This window comes from Oenanthe melanoleuca, chromosome 2 (genome assembly GCF_029582105.1).
Source record: "Oenanthe melanoleuca isolate GR-GAL-2019-014 chromosome 2, OMel1.0, whole genome shotgun sequence".
Taxonomy (NCBI): Eukaryota; Metazoa; Chordata; class Aves; order Passeriformes; family Muscicapidae; genus Oenanthe; species Oenanthe melanoleuca.
The window spans coordinates 144,816,063-144,832,817 of record NC_079335.1 but is presented as its reverse complement, the minus strand read 5'-3'; the positions used below and the strand labels follow the sequence as shown (position 1 = coordinate 144,832,817).

Here is a 16,755-nt window from a genome sequence, read left to right as displayed (position 1 = left end):
TTCAACAGGAATAGAATTCTCCTGTTTCAAGAAATTATCAGAGCAGTCCAGAAACCTCCTGGGTTGCTTGTGCTCTGCTTTGCTGCTTACACTGACTGAGGGAACACCAAATCCTGCTCAGAAACTCAGACCAAAGTTCTCTGCCAGTCTCCTAACACACATCAGGCTGGGGATGATGCAGGATAAAAAGACAGGAGAGGATCTTTACAGTTCTGGACCCTCAACCATCTATAATTGGCAGGTATTGGCTCAGTCCTCACATGGAAAATAAGTTTTTTTTATTCCTGTTAATAACAGAGAGCATGAATATCAATCCTTTAAGGACATAACACTTTCAAAATAATATTTTGAAAGAGCTATGGTCCTTATAATATTTATAAAATAATATTTTTGAAGTGTGAGATATCTAAAAGAATAAAAAACCAAAACAACTAAACAACCCTGAATATATTTTTAAAGGATTTAAGGGATTTCTTCAACAATCTGTATTTTTTTTCTCTAGAGATTTCTTTTTTCTATAAAGGAGTTTTTTTTTGGAGCATATGAAAGAGAAAAAGCAGAATTTTTCACTAACACACTGGGTTCACCTGTACTGTGATTTTACAATGCTGAGGACCAGGCCTGTTATCTGAGAGTCACAGTGGTAGAGACATCCCTGAATACATGGAGGAAATATAAAACAAATCAGTAAAACCTAACAGAAAAACAACAGCAAAAGTTCAGAGCAGGAAAGATAAAAATATTTAGCAGACAGCACAAGTTTCAAACAAAAAATGCCTAAAGGAACATGAAAAATATTTAGAGTATTTTAACAGAGGTGAATGTGTAGCAAGAAACAGAAATACCAGTCAAAAAAACAACTTCAGCTATGGATAGCAGGACAAAAAATTGCAAATGGAAGGTGAATACAGCAAAAAAAAATTCTTTATAATTAGAACTGCTAGAAAGTGGAATGTATTATCAGGGGAGATGTGTCACTTGAGTCTGGAGCAGACAAAATCTGGAAAAAATATTACAGCAAACATAAATATATACAGCAGTGATTAATCTGCCATAGCAAGAAATGACCCTAAAAGTTCTTTTCCACCCATAATTTCTACAATTCTATGAAATATGAGTCATGTTCCACTTGGTGTCTATGGCAATTCCCTAAGCCAAGCCCATCCTAGGGCACTGCTAGAAGAAGGCTTCTCACCAAACCCAAGGGATATTTTGGAGTGGGAAGCACTGAGCAGTGCCCAGCTGTGCAGGAGCAGGAATCTGGCTCTGAGCTCACTGAAATCCATGGGAGAGGCTCAGCCTTGGGCTGGGAAAGGCACCTGAATCCAATTTCTGTACAGGTGGCAACTGCACCACTTAGTAAGTGCCTTGTCTCCATTTTCTTCTGTCTTCACTCAGAGCCAGGATTGAAAACACTAAGGAGATGAATTTTCTCATGTTCATACTTGGCTGTTTATTAAATTTTATCTAAAGTACAGGAAGTTCTGCAACACTTCCAGCTACCAGCTAAAAGTGAGCAAAATGGAGCTGAATCCAGCTAGTTACAAGGTCTTTTAAAGCTAAACAGTCCAGTGGAGAATTAACTCCTATATTATTTATACTTTTGACCCAATGACCAAACTGCTGTGACCCTCAGGGCAGCACTAACTGTGCAACCAGAAACTACCTGAAATCATGAAGAAGACAGAAAGGGACAACACCCCAAATTCTCCACCTTGTCCCATACTTATTACTACATTATAAAAACCTCAAATTTAAAATCTTTCACCATGTGAAATCACACACTTCTATTCTAACTACACACCTATGATTTTAACTCCATCACTCAAATTTGGAAGCCTTCTCCAATTTTGACTTTCTCAAGTCAAAAGCAGCGTTCTCCTGGGGGTCAGTGTCAGAAAGCACAAAAAGCTCAAAACTCCCACGTTTCTGGGTTCAAACAAATTCCCAGAGCCACAGAGCAGCCCCTGGTGCCTGGATCACCTCTGTGCAGTGGCAGAATTCTGGCAGGAGAGCACTGCTGGCCAGGCACAGGGGCTGGGTAACTCAGGGGATTGCTCACAATGGAAGGATGAGTGCAGAATCAATTATCCTCCCTCCCCTGGAAGTGCACACACCTCTGCCCCAGGACAATGGGATTCACTGCTGCATCCCTCTGCTCACTAATGGCAGCAGGAAATTTCTGTTCTGGTGTCACAAAACTCCCAATCCTTTGTGCCTTTCTGGTTCTGAGCCATTCCCTTGGAGTTCCTAGGAAATATCCTTCACTTCAGGTCCTGATTGCAAAGTCCATTTATTCCCTTAGTTCCAGTTTTACCCTTTTTATTCCTGATTTCAGTGCTCTGATTCTAGTTTTATGCTGTTTGTCTTGGAAGTGGGGCAGGGAAGTTGATTGGCTTTGTATGTGAAAACCAGAATTTCAAACATCACATGTTCTTCTTCACCAGAACACCAAATCTGCCCAACTAACTCAGCAAAAGGTGGTTCCACCACACTGCAGAACTGCCAGCCTGGATTTACTCACCCAAAAATTATTTATTCAGCTGACAACTGGAAGAACCATCACACTTTGCACTGACAGACTTAATGGAAAATCAGGAAAACACTTCAGGGGCTGCAGGAGCAGCAACTGCAGCACATCTCTGTAGTCAAGACCAAAGAACTGTTTCTCAACTACTCTCAAGTGGGTTTTTCTTGCCTTTCCCCAATTTTGTTTGCTCAAGCTGTGAAATGGGGAAATCTTGACCTTCTAACCCCATGTAACCTTCCCAAAAAAGTGATTACTCATTGTGGCTTCTTTCCAGAAAAGCAACAGAAAAGTCTTTAATGCAAGGACAGTCATCAACTTCAACACCCATTAATTTTTTTACAAGTTCTAAAGATCATGAATTCCATTCCACTCATTCTTTATTCTGTGTGCTGTTAATGATAAATATTCCCCTCCAGTAGGGGATTCAGCACCAAGGAGAATCACAGGATGATTTATAGTTTATCTGATTTACCTGGCCCAATCCTACCTCAAGGTATTAAAGGAAGCAGAGAACCTTTCAAGGCTCTACCCAGGATAAAAGACTCAGGAAAATCTTTATTAATTTGCTCTCTGTGACCTGAGTATGTTCCCCCTACATCATCTCTCCCAAGTTCCTACAAATCTTAAGAAATTACAGATACAGAAATTTTTAGGTGGAATCTTGGACCAAGCACTTGAAGTGGGTACATTTGAATTTAGGTTTTTATTCCCTTCAAAATCTCCTAAAGCAAAAAAAAAAAAAAAAAAAAAGTAGTGAATAATCTATATTTTACTTTACTTACAAGGGAGAGGAACAAGGACTCAACAACAAAAGGGGAATACTCCTCTGAAGATGAACAATAAACAACAGCATCAAAATGACCTGAAAGGGGTTTCAAATTCTCCACTGAAGTGGGCACTGAGACATAAATGCCATTTTTAGTTTGTTCAGTTAAATAAAATTGCTGTGAAGGAACATGGAGGAATTACTGACACATTTCTGTACAAATGTGTGTGCACTGTTTGTACAACATTTCCCATGTCCCAGCATTTAAATCTTGGCTCAAATAAGATGGAGACTCCCTTTTTCCAAGGAATCACAAGGGGCCATGGATACAAATTACTCCTGGGGAAATTCCAACTGGGCACAAGAGGAAAATTTTCAAGAGAACAATCAGCCATTGGAACCATCCCCCAGGGAAAAGTGTTGAATTCCCAGTTTTAAGTTTTGGCTGGACAGGGTGCAGGGTCACCTTGTCTAGACTGTGCTGCTGCCAAGGAAGGTTGGGCCAGGTGATCCCTGAGGTCCCTTCCCACCTGGGGCTGTGGGATTCTGTGAATTGAGAAATTAAACTGGCTGCTGTCAGCTCACAGCTGAGGATAAATGAAGATTTGCTGCCACCTATATATTGCTTTTCTCCTGGATTAATTAAAAACAAAAAGGATAAAAGAAAATCCACCTGTAGAATCTGGGTAGGTATGCAAGCTCTACAGCATGTTATATATTTTTTAATGAAAAATAAAAATAACTTCATGACTTGGCAAAACATACAATCATGACAATAAAGAACCATCATTCACCCTTGTAATTTCTTTCATTAAAAGGTGTGAATCAAAATGCTGAGCATCTGCATTTCCCTGGGATATTTTGATGGCCAAGTATTGTTTTAAACCTTGGCAGTAGTTTTATTTCCAATTTTTTCTCCTATGTTTGCACAGGATGCCTTCAGCTTGCATGCTCTAACAGCACTTTTGGCATGGGAGAAAAGAGAATCAAAAAGTAAAGTAAATGGAAGGAAAAATCAGACTTTTCTTTAGTTTTCTATGTGAAACAAAAGCAGAATTGCAGATGCTGTGAGTGAGCCAGCTGTGGTTAATCCCACAGAGGTTTCCAGCTGCTCATCTAACTGGGGCTTCACTGTGGGTGTTTGTTTGGAGTGTGTGCTCTGCACTGCACCCCAGCAGTCTCAGCAGCCCTGCTGGGGTCTGGGGGTGCTCCAGGAGCCCAGAGCTCAGATCCAAAGGCTCTGCTGGCTGCAGCCCACTCTGCCCAGCAGGAATGGCCCTGAGCTCCTCTACACACAGCTCTGCTTAGGGAAGGGCTCCCTCTCCTGCTCCTGCTCCACCAAACCTGCTCTGAATTATTCCCAAGCTTCTCTTTTGCAGCTCTTGTTGCCAAATCTGGTCCAAATCAGAGAGGATCCCAGAATTACAGAGTTGTTTAGGATGGAGGAGATCTCTCAGATCATCCAGTCCAGCACTGCCATGTTCACCACCAAACCCTGTCCCCAAGTGCCACATCCACACTTCCAGGGGTGCTGCCTCCATCACTGCTCCAGCCCCTGACCATCATTTCAGTGAAGAAATCTCCCCTAATATCCAAACTAAACCTCCCCTGACACAGCTTGAGCCCTTTTCTTCTCCTCCTGTCCCTGTCCCCCTGGAGCAGAGCCTGACCCCCCAGGTGTCCCCTCCTGTCAGGGAGTTGTGCAGAGTGAGAAGGGCTGCCCTGATCCCCCTTTTCTCCAGGCTGAGCCCCTTTCCCAGCTCCCTCAGCCTCTCCTGGGGCTCCAGACCCTTCCCCAGCTCTGTTCCCTTCTCTGGACTCGTGTGAGGTAAAAATCACCCTGAGAGTGGAAAGGATGAAGTGATGGGGCAGCATTACTTTATAGCCAAGCTGTATGAAACCAGAGTGTTAAAGCTTTAGACTGTGGTACTTTGGCATATTACACATTAATCTTCTACAAATTCAATGAGCCAAGGCACTGTGGAATGTTGGCAGCTCTTCTCTGTTAATTTTTGGTTCCAGATAGGAAGCAAGTGCCACTCCTGGTCCATCTGCAGCTCCAGCAGATCCCCAGTTTGAGAATTCCCACAGCCCCTAACTTAAAAATGTGGAGAGACCTAATGTGTAATTGCTTTCCTCTCAAAAGGGTCTCCACATATGGTATCTCAGTAAGAAATTGAACTGGGAAACCAAATAGCAGTAATAATTTTAAGAGATGTGGCTGAAGCTTTAGTATATAAATTTAAAAAAAAAAAAAAATTCATACCTCCCACTCTTAAATTTTACCCAGAAAAAAAAATTTAAAACCATCAATTATGAACATAAGAGAAAAGCCAAAAATATATATTTGGAGTTCTCAGAGGGAAATACTTCTAAAAGTTTCATATCATGAATTAGTGCAGAACAACAATAAAAAAACTCAGTTTTAGCATAATATTCCCAGAAATACTCTCACCTGTGGCCTGACAAACGACTCTCAGCCTTCTTGAGGGATCTTTCCTTCTTTTCTCTCCCAGCCCCTGAATGTCTGTGAGGAGCACTCACTTTAAGGCTTTTTTCACTGCTGTCTGCACCAGAGCCTGGAAGAGATTTCCTTTCTTCTGTCTTGGCCCTCTCTCTCTCAGACAGCAGCCTGGAGAAAAACTCCTCAGGATCTTTGGGGCTGCTCCTTGGTTTTTCAGAGGCAGAACTGGTGTGTGAGCTGAGCAGAGCCTTTGCTGGAAAGTCCACCTTGCATTTTGTTGGAGATGCTCTGCTCTCCTGCAGATCAGTGCTGGGGACACTCAGGTCCTGCTCTTCGTGCTCTTCACCCCTGGGCTGGGCTGGGCTGCTGATGCTCGTGGGTCGTTTGGAGAGCCTCCTTTTTTGGGGATCCTGGAAATCAGTGCCATGAAAGCCACAGATTAGCATTCTTCCCATCCTTAAATAAACATAGAAAGCAGAGGAAAGCTCCAGCACCAATTTCTCAGCTGATTTACTAATTTATTTTTAGGAATCAGCTTATAGAGTAAATCAGATTTTTTTTAAAAAATCAGTAATACAATAAGACAAACACTTTCACTTAAAATTTGAGCAGTATTAAAGATGCTACTTACCATTAAAACATGTTTTCCATGGTTTTACCAAGAACAACAACAAATCACCTCCTAAGAGATTAATTTTGGGATTGTATCCAGCTCAGGAAATCAACACATAAGAGATATTATACTGGTATCAACCACTACCTTTACTTCTAAATCAGAGGTATTTATAAATATCCAACTAATTCATTGAATTTCCATATGCTCTTCAGTATTACCTAAATGTCATAGTTAAATATTTTATTTTCTCATTATCACAAGGTTAATTTTACTCTGGAAAAGTCCCTGTCATTATATAAAAGAAGCATAAAGGAAAAAAATAGGCAAGAAATTTTAAACTGTGCTTTGAAAGCACTTCTTGATGAAATATGGTCTGATTTGATCAATTCAGAAACATATTTCAAACTGAAAGCAATTTTCAGATCTAAACTGCCACTGATTAAATGTGGGGTCTTGGAAAAACCTGATACTGTGAAGGCAATAAAGCAATTTGCACAGGAAAATGGAAAACCAAATCTGTCAAGAGGTTTCAAGAACGGGAAAGATTTCTAAAGGAATTCAGTGACCTGAGACCACAGACATGCAGGGGGTAGTTGCCTGCAGTGCTTATATCTGAAATTCTGAATGAGGCAGAACCATTTCCCTAAGTCACCACTGCTTTTCAGCCTGCAGATTTAATGGATTAACATGCAGAAGCCATTTGAGCATTGCTTGCAAGTGATTTATATCCCAGCAGGCTGGATATAAAATCCCTGGGCAAGCCAAATATTCTGTAAAGTGCTGGGAATCACCTCTGGTGAGCTGGCCACTGGTCCAGCCATCATCCCTCTGGCAATGAGACCAGCCCTGGGCCTTGACTTCTCCTTCCCTGTGGATTTCAGCTCCTCAGAAATCAGAGCTGCTCTTAAATCCTCTCCACTGTCCTTTAACTTCTTGTCCCAAGCACAGGGTAAGTCACTGCTGTGGGTTGTCCCTGGGTGGCATTTTTCACTTCTGTGCTGATGTTTTCTGGGTGGAGGGATTTTATCCAGTGGGTTCTCAACATCAGATCTAGAGGGAAGAGAGAGAAAAAGTTTGAAACAGAAAAGAAATGCACAAGTAAATTAACAAAACCAGCTAATTAAAGCACTGCTGTCAAATTAAGTTACAATTTATCTCAATTATAATCAAATGCAGTCACTTTTCACCTGAACATCTGGATATAGGACTTCAGGACATTATTTCAGTATCATTATTATGTGTCACAGTTGGTCACAATATGGGTAAAACAATTCCATGCTTACTTATTTTGATGTAAAAAGGGTTCAAACTGAAAGAGGGGGAACTTACATTAGATATTGAGAAGAATTTCTGTCCTGTGAAGGTGGGGAGGTGCTGGCACAGGGTGGCCAGAGCAGCTGTGGCTGCCCCTGGATCCCTGGGAGTGTCCAAGGCCAGGTTGGAGAGGGAGCAGCCTGGGACAGTGGAAGGTGTCCCTGCTACAGCAGGGGTTGGAGTGAGAATATCTTTTGTTTCCCTTCCAGCCCAATCCATTCTGTGACTGTATGATTGTGTATCATAACAAAAAATACAATTTATATGTTATATCAGACAGGTCCTAAGCTACAACCAGCAGTTCCTGTTTCTTCTCCATCTGTTTGAATATTTGTCAGCACTTTTGCTCACACCCTCTGCTCTCCTGTAACTCAGACTGACTCTACTGACCTCTCTCACTCTTTGTTCAGCTGTAGAACATTTATTTTAGTCCAAAAACAAAAGCACTTTTGTGACAGAAATTACATTTGTGAATAGTTCCCAGTTCTGGGTCCATGTATAAATTTATGCTCTGTATAACTCAAAAATACAAGGAAACAAATCCCTGAACTTGTTTTCCTCCAACCTATCTCATTGTAAAGCAACTCCATAAGTTGAAACATCCTGTACAAAAATGTTCTGTTGGATTTTGCTCTTTACTGACCCAGAGATGGGGCAACTGAGAGAAGTTTTAAAAAACTTTTATTCCGTTTTCAGTCTCATATGAAGGTTGAGACAATACAGATGTTATAATTCACATCATCACAATCAGAAGCCAACTATTTCCCAATTACAATACACTATAAGTGTTTCTTGCCCATCAGCTTTTGTCACATCATGCTTAAAGCCAATCATCAAAAATCACCCCTTGTGGGTTCTACTACAATGAATCTTTCATGGTTCTACTTCTCCAAAGTATCTAGTCTGATTTGCAAGGCCATCCATTGAAACTTTTTTCTAGCTTCTAACTTCTAGCTTTTCTAACTTGTTTCCATTTCTCTCTCAACAATATCTGTCCTATTCCATGGTGTTTCTAAGTCAGCATTTCTTATCTCCAAGTTTGCACACAGTGTGAGCCTTCTCTCTAAAAATCCATTTCCCACACTGTTCCTTTTATTTAACCCATTTTTCCAGGAGTGTGTCCTGTATGGTGAGGACAGGCTGTGCATGTAAACTGAAGGGAGCCTGCTCTGCCTCTGGAATCATCAGAAAAAATAAGGAGTGATTCTCCCCAGCCAGCTCCACAAACCCCTCACTGCCAAGGGCTGCTGGATCACAGATGTTTGAACAGCTACAGACTGTCTTGGGTTACAATACAGGATGTGACAGAAATGTGAATTCTGTCCCCATCTGTTAACCCAGCTGGGGCAGTGCCCCTGATCTCATGGCACACATTATCTGCTAATGGGCCATCTTTAAACCAGCTGGGCAATCATCTTTATCTTCCCACAGCCCATCCTCCCTCTAGGAGATATCTCCTGTTAATGGCCAGTGAGTCCCAGGGCATGACTGATAAAATTCCATCATCCCACTGGGAGATGCTCCAGCCAGGGGAGGAGCCAAGCCTTTCCTACCCAGATAAAAACTGACATTTTGGACACCAAGGAACCTTCTTTCCACTGGATTCCAGAGGAAAGCCAGACCTTCCCACATCATCCCTGCACCTTCAGAGGAAACTGCACCTTCTCCAGGAGCACTGCTCCAGCTGAACCACATCTGCCACTGCAGGAGGATGCAGCCACCATTGAATGGGACTGTGCCAACACCCTGACTGACTGACGGGTGTCAGCTTGGATTCTGACTCTGGCAGGGCTGGGATTGTTCTGTGTAATACTGCATTTCTGTTTTAATTTTCCTAGTAAAGAACTGTTATTCCTAATTCCCATATCTTTGCCTGAGAGCCCCTTAATTTCAAAATTATAATAATAATTTGGAGGGAGGGGGTTTACATTCTCCATTTCAAAGAGAAGCTCCTGCCTTTATTGGCAGACACCTGTCCTTCAAACCAGGACACAGACACACATTAACCTCCAAAAGCAAAGTCAAAAGGAAAGCAGACTCCTTAATCAGAAACCAGAGCAGAGTCCTGTCTGATTAAACTCTTCCTCCCTGAAAGCATTAAGGTTAAAATTTACACAGGTAGTTGAAATTAAAGCTGATTTCAGGCTGGCTGACCTTGGCAATCCCTGCATTTCCCTTGCCCATAGGGGATGGCAGTGGTGAGGATGACCCTCAGGGCAGGGTTAGATGGGAAGAAATTCTTCCCTGTGAGGATGGTGGGCCCCTGACTGACACAGGCTGTCCAGAGCAGCTGTGGCTGCCCCTGGATCCCTGGAAGTGCCCCTGGATGGGGCTTGGAGCAGCCTGGGATAGAGGCAGGGGATGGAATGAGATGATTTTTAAGGCCCCTTCCAACATTAACACAGCTGGGCACTGCTGTGCCCTCCCAGGGCAGTGAAAGAGAAAGGGATTAAAAAAGAAAAAAAGAGGAAGAAAAAAGAAAAGAGGAAAAAAAGCCTTTGCACTGCCTCCTTTTCAAGTGCTGCTTCTGAGCTCAACTTAAAACATCTTGGCTTTCTTCCTCTATAAGAAAGGACTTAATGGGTTTTTTTCCATGCACTGATGCTCAGATTTGGCTGCTTTGAGAATATTGCATTTAGGATGAAGAACAAAAGCTGATTAATTCCCTGAAGGGGGAGGCTGGAAAGCTGAATTACACTCCTGTGCCCATTTTAAAAGCTACCTATGGAAGTACAGGGCTCTTAATCTTCTTTGAGGTACCAGTAAATGAAAAACTTGGTTGCACTCTATTTTCTGGTATTCTGCAAGATCTCAACCTACACTATTTGTAACAACATTGAATTTAAGATAGCAAAACTTGCTTTTGCCTATGCAAGGCATGAATATACCTTTAGTTAGAGCACAGGTGGTTTGTTTCACCTCCAAACCTGCTTCAATTTGAGTATTTCCATTGTAAAAGGCAAGAAATCTCCTATTTCAATGTGCTTCAGTGACTGAAAGATGCAATTGAGGTTATCAGCCTTCAAAATTGGCAGGGAACATAAAAGATTATTTTGAAGAGTGGCTTGCACAGGAGGTATTAATAATCTGGAAAGTTAAGTTTGTGTTATGAGGATAACTAATAAAACAAAGTTGAGCTGAATATATAAATGATAAAACATTCAACATTCTTTCTCTTCATTAAGAAAAAATAAGTGAATACACAGGGCAAGGAGAAATAAATCAGGCTGTACCTGGAGGCTTGAGTTTTGCTTTCATCCAGAGCACTGGCACTGCCATGATCCTCATCCTGCAGGTCAGGGTGGGATGCTGAGCTCTTACTCTGAGGAGCTGAGAGAGCAGAGCTGGAACCAGCACTCCTGCAAGTCCCACGGTGCTCCAGGAAGTAATTGGTGATAATTTCCAGCAGGGTTTTCAGGGGGTTCTCCTTTGCCTGGCCAAAAAGAGAAATAAGAGTTCTTGGTGACTTTTGAAAGGCTGTGTTAGTCTGGCTGCAGGGCATTATTTTTACACTGTACAGCAACTGAAGATTTTAATTGTTTTTTAGAGTTGTCTGTGGGTGTATCCCAGGAGTGACTGTACCAACAATCCAGAAACTGGAAGGTGGCAGCTGGAGAATGTCAAGAACTCAAAGGTGCTGCTGTGTTAAGTGAAGGAAGCACAACACAAAAAAGTAACCTGTCACAGCAATTTCTGACTCCCATTTTAGCTAAATATTCCAAAGTGTGGAAACTGTGCTAGAATTCACCTTTTCTACACTGAGAGAGTTTTTTGAAGTGGTGTTTATAGACTTATATGAAGATAGCAAAAGCATTGTGGTGCCTCAAGTTATGAGTGAACTTTTTCATAAAAGTGGTGTTTGCACCACTTAATTAATGTTTTGTCTGGGGTCTCTTCTGTCTTCACTTAGAGCCAGGATTAAAAAATACACGAGGATTTTCTCGTGTTTGGGCTTGGTTGTTTATTAAAGCTAAACAGTCCTATAGAGAACTAATACCTGTATTATTTATACTTCTGACTCAATAACCAAAATCCTGTGATCCTCAGTGCAGCACTAACTGTCCAACCAGAAACTACCTGAAATCATGAAGAAGGAGGAAGACAGAATGAGACAAAAATCCTCCATCTTGTCCCATACCTATTACTATACTATAAAAACCTCAAATTTAAAACCTTTCACCATGTGAAATCACACACTTCTATTCTAACTACACACCCATGATTTTAACTCCATCACTCAAATTTGGAAGCCTCAGATCAAAAGCAGTGCTCTCCAGGGGATCAGTGCCAGAAAGCACAGAAAAAAACCCCACGTTTCTGGGATCCAACACTTTTTATATTGCATTTCCCAGGATAACAAACACTACAAGTGCAATTTCCATCTGCTGAGCTGTACATGGAGCAGCAAATGGCAGTGGGCATGCCAGGACACCCCCCAGTGTGCCCTGCCTCACCTTGTTCTGCCTGTACAGGGAGTGCAGGTGCAGCACGTTCCTCAGCTCGTTCCTGTTGTTGATGCTGAGCGCTGAGCGGGGAAGCTCCCGGTCCATGGTGCTGATGGTTTTCTTCAAACCCTGAGAAGGGAAAGTGTCACACCCCAAAGGTTTTACTCCAGGTTGTGTTGGGTGTGACAAGGAACTTGTGGATGGCAGTGATTTGTAAGCAGGTAACCCTCAGAAGCTGTGCTGTAATGGTGCAGTCTTGAATTATAGCAGCTCGTGGGCGTGAAAATAATCAAGGGGGAAAATTGCTGAACACAGAAAAACAAAAACATCCATGCAGGTGACTTCAGCTGCTGAACAGCCTCCTAAAATGATGGTCTGTATGGCTGAGCTGAAGTTATTCCAGCCAGCCTCAGGCTGGAAATCAGTCTGATGTCCATGGCATCAGCTGGTTTGGGGTCCTCAAACTTCAACTTTCAGCCTGTGGCCAGCATCACCTCCAGCATCCTCCAGTGCCCCCCCCAGCTCTTCCCTTTATCCCCAGTGCCATCCCTCAGTGCCCCCATCTCTTCCTTTTCTCCCCAGTACCCCCAGTTCCCTCCCCTTTATCCCAGTTCCATCCCCCAGTACCCCCAGTTCCCTTCCCTTTCTCCCCAGTGCCCATGGGCACCTGAGAGACAAAATCTATGGGCACCTCACTTTCTGGGGGGAGAGACTGATGTATTGTGAGCTGGATCCCAAAATAATGTAAGTGGTACAACACAAGGCTGCTATTTTGAGAGAGAAAGCCCTGATTCCTTCTGTGCAGGGTTATTGTCACAACAAAGAATTTTCTTTTTCTGAGTGTCTGGCTCAGATTTATGAAATTAAGGGCAAGTTGTGACAAATAAAGGATCATATCTCTGCAGGCTCTGATGTCTATGAAAGATCTGGGGGAAGCAGAAGCATAAAGAAGTATCAGTGCCCCTTGTTTTGAAAATGGGAATTTGGAGATGGGATGCAAAACATGAGACTGAGGTTTGTGTCACATTTAATGACACAGTGGCTGTTTCATTTCTGATATAAGGTAATTCATTCCTGAAACGAGGGGTGAGACTTCAGCAATATTTCCAAAGGATTGGACAACAAAAAAACATAATAAACACAAAGTACTAGGTGCTGCTGCATGGAAATGTAAAGGTGTTTTCCAGTCTGCTCAATCCCACACCCTTCATCCCTTTGTAGCATAAAATCTGCTTTATAGTACTAAATTTGTGACAGGTATAATGGCCTCTTTCCTCCCTTTACCTCAATTCCTTTCTCCCCCCAACCAAAAAAGGATTTTCTGCTGAGTTTTTACTGAAAACTGAAGGGGGAGCGGGGGGAGAAAAAGAGGGGAAATGCATTTTAGCACTTTCTCTAAAGCTGTTACCTTTTGTCCTAATTTAAAAAAAAAAAAATAGGTTCTGTATGCCTCTTGTAAACAGAAGGAGAACAGCAAAACAGCAACTAATGAAGAAAAAATATATATTAAAAAAGAAAAAAACCCAAGGAAAACCGAACTGAAAGTGCGTTTCTGGATTGAATTCCCAGTCCCGCAGGCGTGTGCGGGTGAGGAGCAGGAGGAAGCAGCTGCACGGCCGGCAGTGAAAGGGCACTGTGGGAGATGTAGTGCTCAGCCCAGAGCCTCCCACCTTCACCTCCGGCTGGTTCCGGGCTGCTTGAACCCCCCAGCATCCCCCAGTGCCCTTCCCTTTATCCCCAGCATCCCCCAGTGCCCCCAGTGCCCTTCCCTTTATATCCCCAGCATCCCCCAGTGCCCCTTCCTTTTATCCTCAGCGCCATGCCCCAGTGCCCTTCCCTTTTAACCCCCCCAGCCCTTGCTTTTTAACCCCCAGTATCTCCCAGTGCCCCCAGTGCCCTTCCTTTTAACCCCCCCAGCATCCTCCAGTGCCCCCAGCTCTTCCCTTTATCCCCAGTGCCATCCCTCAATGCCCCCATCTCTTCCCTTTCTCCCCAGTACCCCCAGTGCCCTCTGCTTTATCCCAGTTCCATCCCCCAGTACCCCCAGTGCCCTTCCCTTTCTCCCCAGTGCCATCCCCCAGTGGCCCATCTCTCCCCTTTATCCCAGTTCCATCCCCCAGTGGCCCATCTCTCCCCTTTATCCCAGTGCCATCCCCCAGTGCCCCATCTCTCCCCTTTATCCCAGTTCCATCCCCCAGTGCCCCATCTCTCCCCTTTATCCCAGTGTCCCCAGTGTCCCATCTCTCCCCTTTATCCCAGTGCCATCCCCCAGTGTCCCATCTCTCCCCTTTATCCCAGTGCCATCCCCCAATGCCCCATCCCTCCCATCTCTCCCCTTTCTCCTAATGCCCCATCCCTCCCATCCCTCTCCTTTCTCCCAGTGCCATCCCCCAGTGCCCCCAGTGCCCTCCCCTTTCTCCCAGTGCCTCATCTCTCCCCTTTCTCCCAGTGCCCCATCCCTCCCCTTTATCCCAGTTCCATCCCCCAGTGCCCCATCTCTCCCCTTTATCCCAGTGCCATCCCCCAGTGCCCCATCTCTCCCCTTTATCCCAGTTCCATCCCCCAGTCTCCCCTTTATCCCAGTGTCCCCAATGTCCCATCTCTCCCCTTTCTCCCAGTGCCCCATCCCTCCCATCCCCTTTCCCCCAGCGCATCCCCCAGTGCCGCTCTCAGCCGGGATACACCAGCCCGAGTTTACCTTTCTGCTGAGGAACTCTCTCACCAGGGACGCGGCCACCTCCTGCACGAGGCCGTGCTCCATGGCTCGGCCCCAGCGAGCGGCTCTGGGGTTCGGGCTGCGGGATTTGGGGTGCTGAGAGCGCGGCGGCCCCGCGGCATCGCCGCTCGCAGCGGGAGCGGCCCGGGATGCGCCCGGGTACCGGGAACGGGGATGGGGATGGGGAGAGGAACAGACACAGCTCCGCCCCGGGGAGGGACCGAGCGAGGAGGGAGGAAGCCGGAAAGGGGTTTGGGAAGTGAACGGGGAAAAAAAAAAAAGTTACAAATGGCATTATATAATTTATTATGTATAATAAATGGTTATAAACATATAAACATATAACATATAAATATATGTTATGTATAGTAACATAATAGAATATATATTGTAATATATGATGTCTATTAATACCATGTCTATCGATTAATATAGTATAATATAATATAATATAATATAATATAATATAATATAATATAATAAAGTATAAAAGTATAATAAAGTAAAGTATAATAAAGCATATAATATGATATTATATAATATCATACTAGATTAGTTTAATAGAGATTATGTTAATAGATACTATATATTACAGTATATATTCTATTCTATTCTATTCTATTCTATTCTATTCTATTCTATTCTATTCTAATATGTAATCTAATATAATAAAGATAATAAATATAATAAATACAATAAATATAATAAACATAATACAATAATATAACATATGTATAGTAATATATAATGTCTATTTATATAAAGACTATGAATATAACATCATATCATATCATATCATATCTTATCATATCATATCATATCATATAAAACATTATACAATATTACATCATACTAGATTAAATTAATAGATATTATATTAATAGGCATTATATGCTATATTCTAATATGTAATCTAATATAATAAAGATAATAAATATAACATATAATATATCTTGTAATATATAATGTATATTAAGATAATGCATACTAATATATAATCTATAATATAAAATTCTATCATATTAATAATAAAAGTAATAAGAGTAATAATAATAATAATAATGAAAATAATAAAAATAAATTTATTTAATTAAGGAATGTTCTGCTCTGAGATAGGGAGCAGATTTATGATGATTGCTTTCCTTATTTTTGAGAACTGTAAACTGTACACAGTTACCTGCAGTCGAATATGTAATCTAATGTAATAAAAATAATAAATATAACATCATATAACAGATATTGATATATGTATAAGGTATATTAAGATAATACATACTAATATAATATGTAATATGTAATATATAATATGTAATACATAATATATAATATTTCTATTCTATTAATTATATTTCACAAATGTTAAAATTAATGCTATATGTATAATGTTGGAATACTTTGATTAATATATATTTTTCTTGGGCTATAACATGGTGATGTAAAAAGTTTTTGTTCATGTGACTAACTCAGACAATGGTAAAAAGATAATCAGAAAATTCTTCACATTTTTGTATTATCCTATTTGGATGAAGACAGGGATGATGAGCACCAGAACTCCAGGGAAAGAATTTATTAATCTCCATTATCAAGGAGTGGGCTGACAAGAAGGAGCCACAAAGAGAAAAATAAAAAATGTTGATTTACAGACTGGTGGGAGATGATTTTGAATAATGCACAAAGGTCTATGAATATGCAACAGGCTGATGCATAATTTACCAGGAAAGTAAATTATTTACCAGGAAAGTCAACCTCATTTTTCACACTTTCCAAATCTGGTTCTCTCCCTGTTCTCACCCAATCATGCATTTGATTTTCCATCCCAACCCCTCTGCTGAGCAGGTAGCAGTCAGAGTTTGAGGGACTGCAGTGGTTGCTGCTCCATCAGTCAGTGCAGGCTGGAGCTCTCA

The 16,755-nt window shown here is 42.1% G+C and overlaps 1 protein-coding gene across 4 annotated transcripts in view; it reads right to left on the bottom strand.

Moving 5' to 3' along the window:
• MINDY4 (MINDY lysine 48 deubiquitinase 4) overlaps nt 1-15,050 on the bottom strand; it is a 72,647-nt gene extending 57,597 nt beyond the window's left edge. For 3 of the 4 annotated variants that reach the window (XM_056485020.1, XM_056485021.1, XM_056485019.1), the window contains exons 1-5: nt 14,834-15,032; nt 12,145-12,264; nt 10,924-11,123; nt 7,168-7,426; nt 5,752-6,170 (exon numbers count right to left, since the gene is read on the bottom strand). In XM_056485020.1, the coding sequence (XP_056340995.1) occupies nt 5,752-6,170; nt 7,168-7,426; nt 10,924-11,123; nt 12,145-12,264; nt 14,834-14,896 (1,061 nt within the window). In that variant the 5' untranslated portion in view covers nt 14,897-15,032. Of the gene's footprint in view, nt 1-5,751; nt 6,171-7,167; nt 7,427-10,923; nt 11,124-12,144; nt 12,265-14,833 lie in introns of all 4 variants that reach the window. The other variant, XM_056485018.1, reaches the window with a different exon arrangement.
• Between the last annotated feature and the right edge of the window lie 1,705 nt (nt 15,051-16,755).